Raw genomic sequence first — 13,523 nt, 5'->3', positions numbered from 1 at the left:
GCATCAGGCTTTAGACTACTTAGTTGGAAATATTAGGCTTTCAACATTAACCAGTCATACACTCTCAGCTGCAGTTATTTTTATCCCAAAATAACTGCAGCTCTTCACTTTTTTTATCTGTTTCAGATACAGAGTAACAGCGAAAAAAACTATTTCCGTCCAGAAATATTTAAATTTCCAAATAAATTCAGTATCGACAGCCTTAAACTTGTTGGACTGCATACCAAGATGTTAAGTTCAGCTGTAGTTTTGTCGTAGTTTATGTGTTGCAGACTCACCACCACCCCCATGGAGAGATGCTTCTTCAGTTTGTCCCAGCTCTCACTGATGCACAGCAGGAAGCTGTCAGGAGGGTCGGACACTACATCAGCACAGCCCCCCTCCTCCAAATCTGCCACTCTGCAGACCGGGTTTACATCTGGAAATAACACCTCATCAAGGACATCGACAAGACATGCAGGGATAACAAAGCTATTTTAGGGACACATAGACAGAAAATGCCTGTAACGATACCCTCTCCCACCAGAGTAGATTTGGTGTATAAGGCACTGAGCTGACGGCTGAACAGCGCGTTTCTGTTAGACCCTGAGGCCTTTAGCGCAGATGTTTCTGTCTGCTTCACAACACCGACCTAAAAATGACAAACAGAAGTGATGAGACAATATGTCTCTGCTACCAGCATGGACTGTGGAGGAGAAACAGAATATAATATAACAACTATCTGATACCTTGTGTCCGTGAGACACGAGGCGCCTGACATGAACAAACAGGCGGTGAGTGGGGATGCTGCATGTCATGAAGTTATGATCCAGGTGGCAACTTATATTCAGCTCTTTTGCAGCAATCTGTTGACATACAAAAGTTCCTAAATGATTATTTGGCCTAAATCTGGAGCAAAGATATGTTCTGTCCTCCTCCAGTGTTAGGACATGAGGTGTGTGTAATTTATATAATAATTGTCTTTGCAAAGTAGTTGAAATACTGGAGCAATGATTATATCTGGTCATTTATGCATGTTCGACATGTAGCAGTTCCCACCTCCGCATCCTCTCCAAAGAACCTGTATTTGTAGCCGCACTCCACTGCCAACAGAGCATCCCTATGCTGCTGTTTCAGCTCCATAACCTGGTGCTCCAGGGGGGTGTACATGCTTCTGGAGCGTCTGCAGGTGGCGCTGGAGTCTGATGGAGGACTCACTTCTGCAGCCTTGCCTCCTCCTCGTCTTCCTCCTGTCTTTGTAAACTTAGACAAGCACAATCCCTGGAAGAGAAGAAAAAAACTGTTTACTTTTAAAAGCAGATCATATTCCCCAGCTAAATTTCACTGGGCGACAGCTGTTTGAGGTAAATGACTTCCGCTGATTCACTCAAACTGCTGCTTCAAGTTCCCAATAATAAAATGCTTACAAAAATAAATTGTGCAGTCAAGAAGCACAACGTCAGCACTGAGGGTTACTAGGAGAGCAATGCAAAATTCAACACAAAACAATATCCTTTTTTTTTTTTTTTTGCTTATTGAAAAGAAAACACAATTCATAGATGTATAATTAAAGAAATAAGAAAAAAATAACTATTTAAGACGAGTCAAGTTGCATCTCATTAAAAAAAACCATGAGGGGAAAAAACCTCTTTGTGCAGCGCTTAGGTTCAGTTACAATCTGTAAATGTTCATTAATATGCAATGTCCCGAAAAATAAATAAAAAAACACAAAGATACGGTGGCATTTCACAGCAGTTTACCTCTTTAGGCATGAATCAGACTGTGGCAGCAAAATATCAGAGTATGTAAAGAAAGGACTTCAGATCCTTGGAGCTAATCAGCTAATCTGAATTTAGCCTGTATATATTTATGCAGTTTATCAACAAAGGTGACCCCTTCTTCAAAAAATTACCTCTTCAGGCAAAGCAACAAGAAAACAAGGTTGTCCTAAAACATACTATGTAAAGTAACAAATAGTATTCAATGGTCATTACTATTTCGAGCATTCACTAATATCACAGAGTAGCCTTTGTTATTCAATATCTATAGTCTGGTATATTGCAACAGTGAAGAACACGACCTGCATATGAAAAACATATTCAGCCTGTTGGATGGAGGCTCGCTGGATCAGATGTTGGCACAAAGACAGTTGGAGAAATATTGTTAATTGCTTAACAGTGCAGTTCTAGCTTTACTTGTCCCCATCTGAAAGACTAAGAGGCCGGCTCATTGATACAGTCAGTGTAGGATAATTTATGTCTACCTTCAAGGCTTAAACTACCAACCTTTGAGGTCTTAACACAATCTAATGTCCGTTTTACGTAGAAGAGAATCTTTATTTGCACCTGATTAGTAGCTGCTAGTTCTGGATCCTCTTCTTCATTATTGTCCTGTGCTTCATCCTCCCGTTCCTCCTCTGTCTGTGGCAGTGTGTTGTTAATTTGCTGATGCGAATCCCCAAAAATAGGTAAAACAGTGCTTCTCATATCAAAGCTTTTACTGGTATGGTCATTTGCCTTTGTTTCGTCGTGGATGGGCCGGACAAAGGGCTCAGACATGCAGGAGAAACTTTTCAGCTTCTCCAACGTAGAGGAGGAAAGGCCACCTCCTCCGCGGTTCAATGTCGGCATTGCCTCTGAGGAGAGGAAACGAATGAAGATTATTTAAGCTTCAAACAGGACAAAGCTTCGCATTTTTAAAGGAAATACAAATGAGGTGCATCCATGCTCACCTTTAATGCTCTGAGAAGGTACAGGTTCACACTCTAGATCTTCTACCTGCTGGTCCTTCACAGCTAGTTTGACTCGTTTGGATGGCAACCCATCCTCACCAGAAGACAGTTTCAGCTAAAGCACAGAACCAGTGGAGGCTCAATAATTGCAGGTGCAATAAATTAGAATATCTTTGAAAAGTTCATTTATTTTATTATTTTATTCAAAACGTGAAACTCGTATAGCTTATTCTCTATGGGATTCAGGTCAGGACAGTTTGCTGGTCAATCAAGCAGTTACACCACGTCATTAAAGCAGGTACTGGCCCTTTGGCAGTGTGGGCAGGTACCAAGTCCTACTGGGAAATGTAATCAGCATCTCCTTAAAGCTTGTCAAAAAAAGGAACTATGAAGTGCTCTAAAATTTGTTGTAAATTTTTGATTTGTAGTTTGCCTTGAAAAAACATAGTGGACCAACACCAGCAGATGACTAAATCTTTACTGACTGTGGAAACTTTATACTGGACCTCAAGCAATGTCTGTGCCTCTCCAGCCTTCCTCCAGACTCTGAGAACGTGATATCCAAATTAAATACAAAATAAAATCTGAAAAGATGACATTAAACCGGTGTCCAACTGTCCTGTCATTTTCTCATTAGCTCAGAAAAGATGCTACTTTCATTGTCTCTACTTTAAGAGTGGCTGAAAACTAGCAATGTGACAACTGTAGCGTGATGGCTCTTGAAGCTCTGACTACAACTGCACACTTTGTGAATCCCCCCTAAACTTTTCAGTGGGCTTTAATTAAAAATGCTCCAAAGGCTGTGGTTATCCCTGTTGCACCCTTTTCTGTCACATTTTTTCCTTCCTCCCAACTTTCCATTAATATACCAGGAAACAGCAGCAATTCAACATCTGGTTTCTCTAGCTGTGCCTATGACCCTTTGTGGCACACAATCATTATAGAAGATGCCAATGACTGTATGCTGTCAGGTCAGACGTTTTGCCAATGATTGTGTGATCACAACATAACCATTAAATAACATTTGTGGTTTAAAAATCCTTAACTGCTCCTTATGTCATATTCTATTTTCTGAGAAACTCAGTTCTGGGTTAGTTACATTAAGCAAACCATAGCTGACATGTTGGAGATGTAATAAACCTCACCTTTCCTCTCGGTAGCTGGTGCTCAGTAGGATTAGGTTTAATCCCACACTGAGGACTGCTGCTGCTGCTCAGCCCTCCAAAGTATCTGCTGATGGAGGTCTGAGTCGTGCAGGGCTTTTTCACAGACTTCGGCATGTTTACATTTTTTTCTTAACCAGACACATTATAAAAAACCCGGATAAACAGCAGTCCGAAATGAAATTAGTAGCAGAAGCAGCCCCAACTTTTCAAAACATAGCGGCGCAGGAGCTGACATCACGCAGGCGCGTAAAATGACGCTCCTGAGCCATTGTTAAGTGAACGAGTGTGAAAGTATTTCCGGTTTCGTCCTTTAGAAATAAGTCGTCCTTTTTATTATTATGTCTAAATGACGTGCATTCAAATAATAGATAACTCCTCATGGATTAGCAAGGTCGCAATTTTGTTTGAAGCGATTGGCCATCTAATGTGAACACATTACACTTATTTTGAAATGTATTTGTGTTTTTTTTTATTATTAAAAAAAGCTTTTTCACATTATTTCGGATTTTACAAAGCAAAAATACAGGTTTTTAAAGTTCCCAAAGCGGTGGTTGGGAACCCAGTGAGCGTTTTGAAACACCACATTTGCAATATATTTTGTTATGAATAAAAACAGCAATGTTTTCACATGATAATTATGTTGCACTAGAAATAAAAAGTAATGAATATGCATATGAAATGTTGTGTGTAAGACTACACATGCCCTTTTGGCATGTGCAGTCTGCATTGTGGCAGCTGCTGCCTGCTGCTGAAGGAGCTGGTCAGAGCACCCACAGTGTCCTAGAGGGTCTGAGAGGTGGGCATGATGGATGTCAGATTGGCCAACATCCTCTGCTCCCCACCTCCACTGTGGAGTCCATGGGACAGACCAAAACTGAACTGGCCTCTACTTCTGTCCTGCTCTGTGCAGGCACTCCCCCAGCAGACCACAGCGTAGAATACTGCAGAAGCTACCACAGTATCGTGGAACATCCTCAGCTGAGCCCTGCATACAGTAAAGGACCTGACTTTCCACAAAAGGTAGAGGCTGCTCCAGCTCTTCTTGTACATGGTAAATGGACTGAACTTATATAGTGCTTTTCCAGTCATACAGACCACTCAAAGCACTTTACACTAGCGCCACATTCACCCAATCGCACTCACTAACACATTCATACACCGATACACAGATCAGTAGGCAACTTGAGGTTAAGTGCCTTGCCCAGGGGCACATCGACATATGACAGGAGGACACTGGAATTGAACCCACAACCTTCTGATTGCAAGACAACTACTCTTCCTACTGAGCCACAGTCGCATAAGGTGTACAAGGTGTTAGTGTGTGGAGACCACTCCATTTTATTATTTAGGTAAACACTCAGGTATTTATACTCCACCACAGTATTAATGTCTATGCTGTGGATGTTCACTGGTCAGGGGTATCCTTCCTGTGGAAGTGCACATCACCATCAAGACTTGTTGATGGTGATGTGCAGATGGTTCCGTGCCTACCAGCCAAAAAAAATACAGATCGTTGCCCTCCAACAACACAATGGCTGTCTTGTCAGAAAACGTCTGGAGGTGACAAATGGCAGTGTTGTGTCTGCGGTCCGAGGTGTAGAGGGTGAAGAGGAATGGCAAAAGGACAGTTCCCTGAGGAGCCACGGTGAGACAGACTTCCACTCCCGCGTCCTGCCGCTTTTCCCTCAGCAGTGTAGGCTGGATGGTGTTGAAAGAACTGGAGATGTCAAAAAACATGAGCTTCACAGTTTTCCCAGTATGGATCAAGTGTGAAAGGGCCAGTTGAAGCGTCAAGATGACAGGGTCCTCCACCCCTATCTCTTGACAATATGAGAACTGAAGGGGGTCCAATTCAGAGCTCGTCAGGGGCCGTAAGTGTTTAAGTGCAATCCTCCTCATCATCTTCATTATGTGAGAGGAGAGGGCGACTGGCCTGAAGTGGTTTGGCTCCCTCTGTGTGGAACCAAGCAGGAGGTCTTCCACAGGGCAGACAGCGTCTCCAGACATAGTCTTAGGTTAAAGATGTACTGTAGGATATCGGCAAGTTGTTCCGCACAGTACCTGAGCAGTCTTGGGCTGATACAGTAGGGGCAAGCCGCCTTACAAGTCCTGGTCTTTCTCAGCTCTCTCTTAACCTGTTCAGATGTGATGAGGAATGTTGGAATGGAGAAGGTTGAGGCCCCCTGAGAAGCGAGGGGGTTGGGGAAAGGCGCAGCTGAAGGTTGTTGTTAAAATGTGGTCCAAGTCTATAACGATACAGAGGGTTTTTTTTGCATCCTCTGTGGTCTTTAGCCCCATTGAGTCTAGTTGGGTCCCTTTCTGCCAACCGTCCTACTATGAAAAAATTGACAATTCCAAACTTTACTTACAAAGCAACCAAGTTGTGAGACAAGGCTTTTATTTCCATGGTGACTAATGTCCCAGATTGTGACACATCCTTTTCCTCCTGTGTAAAAAAGACTGATTTTGAGACGCACACCACCTCACCTTGGTTCAATGTTTTAATCTGGTGGAGAGATGAGGGATTCCTGGTCTAACCAAAGCATCTGGGGAGAAAGAAACTGGCTGCATCTGTCTATCTGCTACAACATGAAATAAATCTGCACTGAATGCACAAAAAGTAAGGAGAGAAAATTACATAAAACCATGGAAGCGAAACATAGAAAATATGTAGGAATAATATGCTAATCTCTGCAAATGTCTAAACTAAAATGCTTCTTTTGAAATAAGATTTTTTTTCCTGCATTAGAAGAAATAAAATCATTCTTTCCACCACAAATTAATGTAAGACTAGGGGTCACTTAGGGTACTTGCAGGTGAGCATGAGGATCAACCCCAACCTGTATGTAAACAACAAATGTTACCTCTGGACACATGCATGTGAAGGAGTAGAGTTGCACTGAAGACATAGAGCTGCTAAATGTTAGCATTCATTCGGCCATACTGCCTTCCCCAGGAGTAACAAACACGTGTGATGGAAATTCTTTTATTAAGTATTCCACAGTGCATGACTTTTGGTTTACCTCACTCCAGTGAACATCTGTGTTAGAGGAGGAAGCTGTAAAAGCCATTATCAGAAGTTTAATGGTTAAGGACATTTGTTACGATGATGCCTCGGGGAGAGTAGATGGTTGTTCCTAGGTAACCTTCTCACCTCTGAACCCGAGAAGGGTCTAGGGTCATAAAACACAGACTCTTTGAAGTTGAGATAACACTGTCATGTTCTGGTATAAATACTGTGTGTAAATGTTGATCGGAGCTCTGTTTCAACTGACTTGCTCGGTGACAGAGTCATTCAAATGCTGAATGCCTTTGAATAAAACTTATAAAGACAAAGTCCAGATTTTCGCTTCTTCTGAGTCAACTTCTACCCACTTTGATAAGAAAATTCCACAACAATTTTAGCGTCACGAACAGGATCTAACGTGCCAGAGGAGACCGCAGGATGGGACACGGACGCCTGGCCAGCCTGAGAGTTGTTCTCAGTCCACTTCCATATTACGGGAGGGGAGTCCGGGTGCCTGCCGGCGGCTTCTGGCCAATTGGATCCGAACTATTTGTCTTCAAATATATCTGGGTGAGAAGTTGCTCTGTATGATATAATGTATATTATTATTTTTATTACACATTAACCATCATCTCCTAACTAATTAATTAGGTTCCAGAGTTGCGAGAGGGAGGACATCAGCTGAGTGCCCAGTTACCCTGCAAAGAAATGGCAGGGAGGTTCTCATTGGTAACAATGGGATAAAGCAAAACACAGGGTTTTGCGGGTGGTTTTTAGCAATTTTCTACACCTCATAAAGGAGAAAAGCCAGACGGCAGACGTGCTGCTGAACGGGTAAAAAAAAATGGTTCCGGAACCTTGAGGCATCAGGGGTGTCTCCTTCTTCATACTCGGATTTATAAAATAATGAAAGGAAAAAGTGGGGATGATTGTGTGAAATGTGCTTTAATTTGGAAGATAAGTTTGGTTTTTCACAGCGTGGAAGTTTGAGTGTAAATAAGTTAAATAGTTTAAATAGTTTCAAATAAAACAGTTGATGGAAAAATTTAAAAAAACATAAGGAAAAGATTAAAAAGCACAGAGTGCATCAATTAAGGGGTTAAAGAGTTAAAACTTTCCTGAAGGAAGTTTTGTTTGTCTTAAATATTGCGATCAGTCGGGAAAGAAGGTAAAAGTGAAAAGGGACATTAGAGATGCGAAAAGAAAGTTGTTTTAGAAAGGAGTATAGTTTATGTTGTGGAAGGAAGTGACAGGCAGGGGGACAACTGACTGACTGACTGATAATATTTCTTTGTGCAAAATCTGAACCTATACTAAACTTTTTCTTCTGCCTCTCTCACACACAAATACACACATATATGGGATTTGAGTTCAACATCTGCGTTTTTGAGTCTGGATTTTAGAAACCTGCCCTACTCCATGGCTACTCCGCCAGAGACGCTTCTCCAGCACGGCCTGAAAGAGAGAGATCTGCCTTCCTGCTTGTTGAAAATCGCAGTGTGACTTTCTACAAAACAAAAACGAAACTCAGAAGAAGTCTGGCTCGAACCCACTGAGATGGACAACGATCCATGCTGTTTGCAAGAGCCAGAAGAGCGATACACTGGATTTATATTGAAAGCATCTTATGCGGGCAGAAGAGAAACCGGAGCAAAGTTCTTCTTTCTCCCTCCTGGAGAAGTTAAAGTGGACAAAGAATGATTGAATGTCTCACCAACAGACCAGGGAAGGGCCTGGTTGTTTTTTGGACTGATAGAGGACTGTGTGCCATGACAGTCTGACTTTGGAGCGATTTAGAAACTGATGGGGGTAACGTACAAACACACACACATTTGCATAAATCTTTTCCTATTTTCTGCAACGAAGAACGCTTATTAACCGCTGCTCATGTGACGCTGGCCTGACGTTGACAGATATAACGGGTTAAAATATTATTTTAGGGTTAGAAAAGTATCTTTAAAAGGGTGATAACTTAACTCATTTGATACTTTCCAGGTAATTCTTTTAGAGAAACAAGTTCTCTTTTGTCATGGAATATTCAGGGTAAATTATTCTAGTTATTAAAAGTTATTAAAAGCAGAGGAAATTACAACATCTCCAAAACTCAGCAGTAACCAAGTGTTTCTATGTTATTCTCAGGACAGATCTCATGAAGGAGCATTTTTATAAAACCCAGCGTATGCGTTAAACCTGATGGGTTTCTCCTTCAGGTATTATTTTCTGTTGTCAGAGTTTGTATCCCATAAATCTAATGGGTAGAGACCTCATTAAAACAGTCTTAGTTCTACTGCAGATGGTCTTCATACAGTTTCTGACACAGTACTTACAGTTTGGTGCAGTTTTTGTCCGCAAGTGTTAACTGACGCTTATGGAAAGTACAAATTCATTGTTTTTCACAGCAGCTGCTGGGATGAGGTTATATTAGGTTTTTCTTCCCTCTTCTGATTCATGCAGCGTGTTGATTTACACTGTACCTTATATCAGGTCCTGACAAAAACTATGAAAGGTTTGGTTCTGCAGGTTCTTTTTTCTCCCTTTGGAGAAGGAAAGGACACCTGATCAGTTCTGTGTTGCATAGGAATATTAAAACACTTGTTGTTTTCTAAGATATAACCAGCTAAAAACTTTTAAAACTTTTGAGAGTAATTGGTTTTGTTAAACACATTTCCCTTGGTAAAACAAACCTTTAAAATGAGAATGAAAAATGGGGTTATTTAGAAAGAATCTGATTGGACAGTGGTGCCACACAAAAATTTAACTAATCTCATGTTTCCTAAAAGACTGCATGAAAAGGCCTTCAGAACCGTGGAGTTATTTTCCACCACAGTACCAAGTTTTTTAAGCATGCTTTTTCTTTATTTTAAAACAGATCTGGTTTTTGTTTTGTTTTTGGCTTTTTAGCATAATGTTTGTCTGAAGCTTCTTATGAACTGGGATAGGAGCAAATATGATCTGAGGTAAATTAGGAGCTGTGAACTAGTGATTTTAAATCTGATTATTGTCCAAGCAGAAATAATATATTTAGCCAATCCTTCAATCTCTGCAGAAAGTTAACACCATTGTTCAATGCAGTAGTACTCAACTTGTGGTTCCTGGACTCCTGAAGCCTGTAAGCCATAGATTTTGGGTCCATAAAATTATAATATTTAATTAAAGGTAGACCAATTACCTATTAAAACAGATCTAAGCCAATGATGAGTTCCAGTCATTTGGTGGCTTTGAAATGCAATAATACTCAAAATTGCTACTCTGGGGACACAGATTGGGGTTGAAGAGTTTAGTTTTGGAACCAAGGTTAGGATTTTAATAACAGAATCCAGACAAGTAAAATCCTTCATTTTAGGAAAAGAAAAGAAATAAAGGCCCTCTTAACAGTCAGAGGATGGTCCTTGTTTGATTTCTTAGGGTTTAAAGATTAAAAGAATACATAGGAGTAGAAAGGTACACAAGGTGATTTCAGATTACTAAGAAATAAAATATTGGAACATTTATCAGCATTTGGATTGTAAAAGAGGGGTTCTAGTAATAAGTTCTCCCCAACTCTGAAAATTTAAATAGCCCAAATTAAAGAAAATTATGTTTGTTCTTTTTGAAACACTATGTGGAAAAAATCCAGTTTGGAGACAAGCTTCTTATCTTAATTTCTGATTAAGTCAAACACTGCAGTTTTTGTTTAGTTTGGGTATAACATAAAAATGTCAATGCTGACTTTTCTAATTTCCCCTCGGGGATCAATAAAGTATCTTTGAATTTGAATTGAATTGAATTAAAATAGTTCTTTGCATTTAACCTGAAATTTAGCAATGCAGCTGCGATCAAATTGAGCCAAACAAAAAGTGAACTATAACAATAACTCTCAGGGTTGTAGTTATTATTATTATTACAGAGTTACAGTATAAAGAATTAGCAAAAGGTTTCAGCATCAGTAAATTTGGATTCATTTAAGAGAAAACTGTTGCTGTGCTTCTAAATACTTTCAGATTTTTTCGACTATGTGCACTCATTTTTTAAAACAGGATCCTGAAGATTGTCATAACAAAATGGATCAATTATAGCATTAAAAGATATGGTTGAGAAAACATATTCTGAAAAGAGATTGTTAAAAATTTCTTTGAATTCTTGAAGCTTCAAATTTGGCCATTTGTTTGTCTTTGATGTTTTGTCTTTGTTTTGTTGGAATGAATGTTTGATTATATGTTGCATGAAACAATAATCCATGTTTAGAATAATGTTTCTAAATCCCAGATTGATTAAACTTTGAGTTTTCAGGAGAGTTAAGAAGCAGCTTGTTTCTGAGGTAGGTGCATGTTAACAGTTTTGCAGTTTAAGTTACACTAATGTGGGATGGGATGAAGAAACTGTGGGTCCCGCCCATAGGCTGTCAATCAGAGGTTAGTTCTGCCTGACTCCGCCCACCTACCAGGTTGGTTCATGCCTTTGTTGTCAGGGAAACGCTCAGCACCTCCCTTCCTGAGTTTTAACACTGTTTATGAGACAATAGAATCAAAATGCTTGTAGTGATTGTCGCCTTAAAAACATGTTTTTTTTTTTGTATAATAATTAAGGATGTAGCATGACTTTTAGATTTATGTGTTTTACTATTAAAAGGTTCATGAAATAGTTTAAACTAGTTTGAAGAATTAGTTTTGCATGCAGAACCATTGGTGATTTATTAGGTTGAAAGTTTTCCCTGGTGCCATTAAGCTAGCTGACAGTTCAAGATATGCAAAAGTAAGGAATATATTTTTGATAAAAAATCTGAGTCGTGACTTTATACTTGGTGGGAATTATTTATTACATTCGAATTTGTAGGGTTTATGCATCTGAATTACATTGGATGTCCATTAATCTAATACTCATCTTCATACAAGACAAATCAGGATGATATGTGACTAATTTCTAAGTGAGACATTGATGAACTGAATAATTAAAGTTGTGTTTTGTTGTTAATGGAACTGAATTGCAGTTAAAAACATCTGGATTTTCTTTATGTTGCTTTCATTAAATTCATAGTGACACATAGTTATGTCAGAATTCATTTCTTTGGTTCTAGGTTATGTGATCTTGGTTACTAGAACATTTTTGTACAAACGTTTTGCTGGATTGTCGCATGGGTTGGACCCTGCGCCAGAAAAGGGGAATGTCAGAATAAAGTAACATGGGGTTCCAAAAGTTGTAGCACTCATGGGAAAAAGGGTAGCTCATACCTGCAGTGAGGACTTAGTGACAATGCGAGAGAGACGTTGTACTTTGTTTATATAAATGGTGCATAGCTCCCTAAGACCACATTCTGAAAACCTCTTTGAAATTATGGTGTTGATTTTTTGTGAAATTTTATATCTCCACAGATTAGACCATTTTTGAAATTCTTTTTGGGTATTCTGAAACTATGAAATGTTGACCTGTAATCAGACCTTCCTCAAACATCATGTCACATTTTTGATATTCAGAATATTTAGCTGATGGTCATTGCTAGTATATCAGGTGAAGTCAGAAGATCAATTCTTTTGATTTTGTTGGATGTTTTGATGAAGTTCATGTAGTTAAGCACTTAGGCTTGAGAATGGGACTTTGAATTGAAAATTAGCCAAGTGTTGTGAAGGCTCTACCTATTGTTCTCAGTTATATGAGATTGAGACAAAGGACACAGGCAAATCTCAGTCCTTTTGAAGTGCTGTGTGGCAGGTCTCCTAATTTGGACATGAGGATATTGCCAAGATAATTTTGTTCCACATCTTTGTGTGAAGATAGGATGTTGTTTTACTGTCAAAACCTGTCCACTGTGTTTTCTCAAGTTTCACAAACGGTGAAGGCTGCATTACCAGAAACAGCCACTCCCACCCTCCAGTCCTTTATTCCTGGCGACTGGATTCTGCTCAGAGAATTTAGGAGAAAACACAGGAAGTCCAGGGCTGGAATGGCCCATATCAGATCCTTCTAGACACCCAGGAAAGCTGCAGGAAAGCTCTACCTCCCCCAGCGTCATCTGGATTCCAGGCTTCCAACTGGATCATCCACGGCTTGAAAGGTTTGAGGACAGCGGACCACCACAAGACAAAGAACTGTAAGCTGATCACTGGCGAGTGATTGAAGAGGTGGTTGAAGAACACTGTTCTTACAAGGGCACAATAATCCCTTGGGCAGTGCAACGTTATTTCAGAATCTACTTAAGGCCATCGCATTGCCTGAAAGTTAGAAATCATAAGGTCATTTGCCTCACTGCACACACACCACAGTGAGAGGGAAGACCTCTACACATTGCACATAACCTTTCTCTGGATGATGGACTGGTGACGTCTGCAACAGAGAGACAGTCAAATATGCGCCATGATGCTTATTCTCCTTAATTTCTTAATATTTGGTGGCTACTAGGCTCCTTTGCCTGGACAGCAAGGATCAGCCAAATTTTTTTCTCCCACTTTGACAGCGAAACTGACTCTGAGGAGGAAATCTCGGATGCTTTTATCTAACTTTTATGTTTATTGCTTGATATTTATCATTATGGTATTATTACAAGTTTGAATGTGTTCATTTCCACTGTTGTTTAGTTGGACTATGGAAGCCTAACTTCCAGCAGGTTAGAGTTCCTGTTTCTAAATATGTTTCTAGAGGAGCTTCCGACGACCGCCCACCTGTACCA

At 40.0% G+C, this 13,523-nt stretch overlaps 1 protein-coding gene across 2 annotated transcripts in view; it reads right to left on the bottom strand.

Annotated features, from left to right (window-relative positions):
* msh3 (mutS homolog 3 (E. coli)) overlaps nucleotides 1-4,110 on the bottom strand; it is a 78,554-nt gene extending 74,444 nt beyond the window's left edge. For both annotated transcript variants that reach the window (XR_007040592.1, XM_047381159.1), the window contains exons 1-7: nucleotides 3,856-4,110; nucleotides 2,711-2,825; nucleotides 2,325-2,614; nucleotides 1,039-1,260; nucleotides 729-845; nucleotides 514-631; nucleotides 279-418 (exon numbers count right to left, since the gene is read on the bottom strand). Coding sequence is in view for 1 of the 2 variants with exons in the window: in XM_047381159.1 (XP_047237115.1) it covers nucleotides 279-418; nucleotides 514-631; nucleotides 729-845; nucleotides 1,039-1,260; nucleotides 2,325-2,614; nucleotides 2,711-2,825; nucleotides 3,856-3,990 (1,137 nt within the window). In the remaining variant the exon portion in view is untranslated. The remainder of the gene's footprint in view (nucleotides 1-278; nucleotides 419-513; nucleotides 632-728; nucleotides 846-1,038; nucleotides 1,261-2,324; nucleotides 2,615-2,710; nucleotides 2,826-3,855) is intronic.
* Between the last annotated feature and the right edge of the window lie 9,413 nt (nucleotides 4,111-13,523).

The sequence above is a fragment of the Girardinichthys multiradiatus genome, chromosome 12 (genome assembly GCF_021462225.1).
Source record: "Girardinichthys multiradiatus isolate DD_20200921_A chromosome 12, DD_fGirMul_XY1, whole genome shotgun sequence".
Classification (NCBI taxonomy): domain Eukaryota; kingdom Metazoa; phylum Chordata; class Actinopteri; order Cyprinodontiformes; family Goodeidae; genus Girardinichthys; species Girardinichthys multiradiatus.
This window is presented reverse-complemented; position numbering and strand designations above follow the sequence as displayed.